The sequence below is a fragment of the Lagenorhynchus albirostris genome, chromosome 10 (genome assembly GCF_949774975.1).
Source record: "Lagenorhynchus albirostris chromosome 10, mLagAlb1.1, whole genome shotgun sequence".
Taxonomy (NCBI): domain Eukaryota; kingdom Metazoa; phylum Chordata; class Mammalia; order Artiodactyla; family Delphinidae; genus Lagenorhynchus; species Lagenorhynchus albirostris.
In genome coordinates this window covers 74,325,674-74,331,673 of record NC_083104.1, presented here as the reverse complement: position 1 = coordinate 74,331,673, position 6,000 = coordinate 74,325,674, and the positions used below count along the sequence as shown (strand labels likewise).

Genomic DNA, 6,000 nt, shown 5'->3' with positions numbered 1-6,000 from the left:
TGAACATTTTTGGAAAATTTCCTTATAAGGATCATCTTTGTTTCATGATGATATATTCTTTTTCTCTTGTAAATATAGTGAGAAGTTTATTAATTTTATTGATGTTTTATAAGAACCAGTTTCTGGTTTCATTGATTTCCTCCATTGTTTTATCTTTTTTTCAATTTCATTAATTTCTGTGCTTATATTTATTATTTTACTCCTTCTTCTTGCTTTGTGTTTACTGGCTCTTCTTTTTCTAATTTTTTTAAGGTGGAAGCTTAGGTTATTGATTTGAGACCTTTATTCTTTTCTAAAAGGAACACTTTACACATAAATTTCTTCCTAGGGGCTGCATTAGCTGCATCTCTGTATGTTCTCTGTTCATTTGTATTTAGTTCAAAATATTTTCTAATTATCCTTGAGGCCTCTTTGTTAACAAGTGAATTTCTTAAACTGTATTGCTTAATTGCCAGACATTTAGGGGTTTTCCATATATCTTTATTATTGGTCTAATTGATTCTGTTATAGTCAGAGAATATATGTTGTATGATTTCATTCTTTTAAAAATAATAAGGTTTATTGTGTAACCCAGAATATGGTCTATTTTTGTCTATTTTGGTGAACGTTCCGTGTGTCTATTTTGGTGAATGTTCTGTGTGTACTTGCAAATAGTGTGTATTCTGTTGTTTGGGTGGGATATTGTATAAATGTTTATTAGATCAAATTGTTTGATAGTATTACTTATGTCTTCTATACTCTTGCTGATTTTTTTGTCTTCTTGTGCTATCAATTTCTAACAAAGGAGTGCTGCAGTCTCCAAATGTAATTGCATATTTGTCTTTTTCTTCTTTCAGTTCTATCACTTTTGCTTCATGTATGTTGTAGCTCTGTTATTAGGTACATACACATTTGGGGTTGTTATAGCTTCTTGATGAGTTGGCTCTTTTAACATTATGTAATACCCATCTCTTTATTCATGATGATTTCCTTTTTCTGGAGTCTGTTTTGTTTGGTGTTAATATGGTGCCTAACTTTCTTTTGATTAGCATTTGCATGGCATTTTTCCTCATCTTTTTACTTTATCTATATCATCATGTTTGAAGTGAGATTCTGTAATGTGCCGTTTATTAGTTTTCTGTTTGCTCTCTTTTTCCCCCTTTTAGATTATTTGAATATTTCTTGTCATTACATTTTAATTTACCTATTGGTTTTTTTTAACTATATCTCTTTGTGTAACTTTTATAGCTGTTGTTTAGGAGTGGTTACCATGTACATACCTAACTTTTCTCAATCTGCTTAGAGTTCATAGGTCACCACTTCAAGTAAAGTATAGAAACATGACAGCTATATAAATTCCTTTGCCTTCACCCTTTATGTCATATCATTAAATCTGAATATATTGAAAATCCAATCACATATGTTATAATTTCTTATTTCAACGATCATACAAAAATATGGGTGTTGCACGGATGCGCATGTCATCCTTTCGTTGGGGCCATTCTAATCTTTGCTGTATTGTTCTAATTTTAGTATATGTGCTGCTAAAGTGAGCACTGGATATGTTTTTGAAGTGCTTTCCTAATAAGCATTTATCCAAAACTTGCAACAAGTTTGTGAAACTATGATTATTAGAAGTACCATCTATATGATCAGGGAAGTGTTTTTCTCTGAAGAAAGCTAGAATTGCTTAACCAATTATGCTTTGACATGAAAGGGTACAAAATAAGGTCTTTTTTATCATGAACTAAAACAGAATGTGGAAATAAAAACTAGAAATATGCACAGAAATATTTTATAACCAAAGAAGAATTTTGTTTTGCAAAATGAAAGTTTATAAGATCAAAACTATCAGTTATCTGCAGAGATGTCCAAATGGGAGGTATTATCTAGAAATTAAAGGGAACTGTTCCTTTTTTCAGTAAGTGGTAGATCTTTGGAGAAGATGACATAAAAGCTAACTCTGCCAGGTTTGGGATTAGGGAAAGTAGAGGTCATACCACACATTGTTTAGCTCATAGCCAAGAAAATAATCACATGTGTAAAGCATCTTTCATTCAAAAAAGAAAAAAAAAACCCTCAAAGGCACTTTGGCATATAATTTTATTTACCTCTTTCACATTGCTATTGTGAATATTGTCCACTGTCCAGAGCAGGAAAGTGATGAGTCTGTGCGGCATGCAGTGAACGTAGCAGTCTCCCTCTGTAACCTTGTCCTTCCCGGAGTATGAGGTCATTGGTTTGGAATGTACAGCTATGAAGGTGACTGCTTCTCTAAAGGCTTTGGTGATGTAAGCCAGAAACCAAAGAGGAGGAGAGCAATTAAGCCTCACCTTGATGAAGCTATAGTGTACCATGAGGGTTGCAAGTTAGGCTTGGTGACTGCTTTCTTCAGTGAATAGGAGACATTTGCCCTTGGAGTTTATGGGGAAACAGCCTGCCATAAAGGGCGGTCAGGATACCTTGCCATTTTCTCTGCCTATCAGATGCCTGACTATTCAGGAAGGTTCAGCTGTAGTGCCTTCTGCTCTAGGAGGTCTTTCTTTCTGGCCACTCCAACTGTGGTGAATAATCTCTCCAGGTGCTGACTTATGCAGCCCCTCCACGTGCCATGTGTGGCAGCCCTAGTCTTCCTCTCACGAGACTATTCTCCTGAAATAGATTTTAATCTACATTAAGACCAGGGCAGTGCCTTTGTTTCCCCAAAGTGCCTTACCCAGTGTGCCTGAAGTTTGAGAGAGGCAGTTAGTAGAGTCGTTAAAAGCATGGGTTTAGTCTGTCTGAGTTCAAATCCTGATTCCTCCATTTCCTAGCTGCATGACTGGGGCAAGTTACTTAAATAACTCTATGCCTCACTTTCCCCACTTGTAAAATTGGGACACTAACACTATCTGTAAAGATTAAATAAGTTAAGACATGGAGAGTGCTTAGCATTTTTTTGCCTGGTACCTAATAAGTACTGTTACTTATTTTTATTAAGTGATTACTTTTTTTTCTTAGAAAGCTGTGGAACAAATATATATCTGTAAGTAAGGCAAGAAAGAGCACAGACAAGAGCAGCTAAAGAGAAGGCAAAGAACACAAATAGAAGTTGACCAGATTCCAGATGCAAAAGACTTAGCACCTTTTTTAAAAGAAATGGAGTTTGGGAATGTAAACTGGTACAGCCACTTTGGAAAACTGTCTGGCAAATTTTTTTTTTTTTCTTTGCGGTACGCGGGCCTCTCACTGTTGTGGCCTCTCCCGTTGCAGAGCACAGGCTCCGGACGCGCAGGCCCAGCGGCCACGGCTCACAGGCGCAGCCGCTCCGCGGCATGTGGGATCTTCCCCGACTAGGGCACGAACCCGCGTCCCCTGCGTCGGCAGGCAGACTCTCAACCACTGCGCCACCAGGGAAGCCCCATAGCAATGTTTATTCAAGAACATTCTAATAGTCTAGAACCAAGCAATTCCATTCCTGAGTATATAGGCAACAGAAAAGTGTCCACGTATCGTGAAAGGATTTTTATAGAATGTTCATAGCAGCCCCATGGTAGTCATTAACTGGAAACTATGCAGATGTCCATCAACAGAAGAATCGATAAATAAATTACGGCAATAAAAATGGGTGGTTTCCAACTACACACAGCAGAATGGATGAATCTCACCAACGTGCTGGTGAGCAAAGGAAGCCAGGCACGGAGGAGAATATACTACGTTTATTATAAGATTCCAGGCAAAACTACCCTGTGCTGTTACAAGTCTCACCCCAGGTGGGTGAGAGCCTTGGAGAGGGAGGAGAGCTAGAGAGGAGAGATCAAAATGAGCTTCTGGGCGGGTAGCTAACATTTTACCTCTTCATCTGGTGCTGGTTTCATGGATGGGTTCAGCTTGTGAAAACTTATTTAACTGTCCACTTACAATATATGCATTTTTTGCCCCATGCGTGTATTATCCTTCACTAAACAAACAAACAAAAAAACAAAAAAGAGAGAAAATAAGTAAAATAAGAATAGAAAAGAAAGAAAAAAGAAGGGAATGCAAAAGACAAAATGAAAGGAAGAGGAAGAAAAACAGCCCAGAAGGTTACACATCACCCCCTGCCCATCCCTGCCTCCCCCTGCCTCCAGCCCTACTCTATTGATCCAGCACGAGGATGGCGAATGCATGGTTTTCAGGGTCCTTCCGTTCTCTTCCGCGCTACCCGCAGCCTCTCCCCACTCTGAGCATCCCTAAGGCAAGAAGGGGCTTTCCTCGTGGGTAACGCTGCTAGGAGAGTAACTTGGAGGAACTGATGCTTCGTTAATGAACGTAAAGCTTAAAGCCATCTTCCCTTTCTCTCTCTTCTCTTCTGTTCTGTTCTCTTCTCTTCTCTCATCCTCTCCATCCCCCCACTCCCATCCCCCTTTACCTTTCTCAGGGCATCCTCCTACCCCAGTGGCGGTGCCGCCCGGCCGGTCTGCACGCGCCCCGCAGGGCCTGGGGTGCGGGGCGGGGGCCGCGCTCGCGGGGAGCCCCTCCCGCCCGCCGGGGCTGACCCCGCCCCGCGGCGCCGGCTATTTTGGGCGCGGGCGGCGACCGCGGGATCGCTGCCGGGCGCGGATCCGGTGACACCTCTCAGCGCGCGGCACTTGTTGCTCTCAGGACCTGCCGGCCATCCCTGAGCCCACCTTTCTCCCTCGCCGCCCCCTGTCCCCTGCTGGCTTCTCTCCTTTCCGTGCGATCGCCCGGGACACCGATCTCTCAGGCACCGCTGTCACCGGCTGGAGAAATAGATTAAAGGAAATAAACTCCCTCCGCAGGGGGCCCAGCCGGGCAGCAGCAGCGGCAGGAGCTGGAGCGCTGGCCCGGGCGCCGCAGAGGTGGCGCCTCCCCGGCCCGGGACGCTGGCCCCGGGCGCCGACGGCATGACGGACGCGGCGACGGCTAACGGGGACGACAGGGACCCCGAGATCGAACTCTTCGTGAAGGTAGGTCGGCGTCCCGGCGCCGCAGCACCTGCCGCGCCTCCAGGCTCGCGGCTCACGTGCCCAGGCGCTGAGCGCTCTGGGACGCGGACCTTCCCCAGGGAGCGCAGCCCAGCCCTGACGGTCCCTTGGGTGGCCTTTCTGTTGCTTCGGGGCTCCCAGGAGGGATGGAGTCAGGTGCAGTCTGGCAGGTGGCTGTCTTCTCGGAGAGTCTGCTAGGCAGTTTGTCAAACCCGCCGCAAGACCAGCCGTCACCCTACCCCGGCGCGATTTTGGCCTGCCCTGAAGGGCATCTCCAGGTGCAGGGAGATGGCAGGAACCTGGCTGGACCCCTGAAGCTTTCTTCTAAAGTTGCGGGGCGAGGGGAAGGAAGAGGGAGAAAAGAAAGCATTACTAATAATATGACCTTTGGCAAAGCAAAAATAACATTTCTTAAAATCCCCCTTTTCTCTTTTACTCAGTGCTATTAAAAGAAAAGCAAAAGGAAACAGACGTTTTCTTGCTCTGTGACCGGCAAAGCAGAAACCAAACACTCCACTCGCCCATATTATTGTAATTGTCATAATTATGCTTCCGCGGGGTTGTAGCAGGAAAGGCTAAGGGTAACCTGGGGCAGACTGGGAGGAAGGGGCACAGGGGAAAAACTTAAATTAAGTTGCCTTGCTCCCTGGGCAGAGACGGGCTAACATCCAAACCTGCTGCACTTCCTTTGCAACCTGGAGGGGGAAGGATGGAGGCCGAGGCAGCGTCTCCCGGTCCTCGAGCGTAATAAGAAAGAAACATTTGATAGGTCTTCGTGCAGCAGAAGCGGGGAAACCTGAGGCGCAGGGAAGTTGCCTCCGGGGCGGTGCAGAGTCGCCAGAACTTGGGGGAGGGGGCGTCGGCTGGCTGCCTGAGCGCAGAGACCTTTCACAAAAGGGAAAATCCCTCAGAATGCAGTTTCCCTAGACATATACAGGTAACTGAGAAGGGAAGAGAGCTTGGTGCCTGTCAGGGGCCTCCTGGCTGAATTTAAAAGGCATATATATTCCCCAGGGATGGGGAATATACACGTCTTTTAAATTTGTTTTGGCCA

At 44.7% G+C, this 6,000-nt stretch overlaps 1 protein-coding gene and 1 non-coding gene across 5 annotated transcripts in view; one reads left to right on the top strand and one right to left on the bottom strand.

Moving 5' to 3' along the window:
* Window positions 1-1,430: 1,430 nt before the first annotated feature.
* LOC132528275 (U6 spliceosomal RNA) lies at window positions 1,431-1,536 on the bottom strand. The gene has a single exon (XR_009543158.1). It is a non-coding gene; the product is annotated as a U6 spliceosomal RNA (small nuclear RNA).
* Window positions 1,537-4,571: 3,035 nt separating this feature from the next.
* CLIC5 (chloride intracellular channel 5) overlaps window positions 4,572-6,000 on the top strand; it is a 110,533-nt gene continuing 109,104 nt past the window's right edge. For all 4 annotated transcript variants that reach the window (XM_060163041.1, XM_060163040.1, XM_060163039.1 and 1 more), the window contains exon 1: window positions 4,572-4,928. In XM_060163041.1, the coding sequence (XP_060019024.1) occupies window positions 4,866-4,928 (63 nt within the window). In that variant the 5' untranslated portion in view covers window positions 4,572-4,865. The remainder of the gene's footprint in view (window positions 4,929-6,000) is intronic.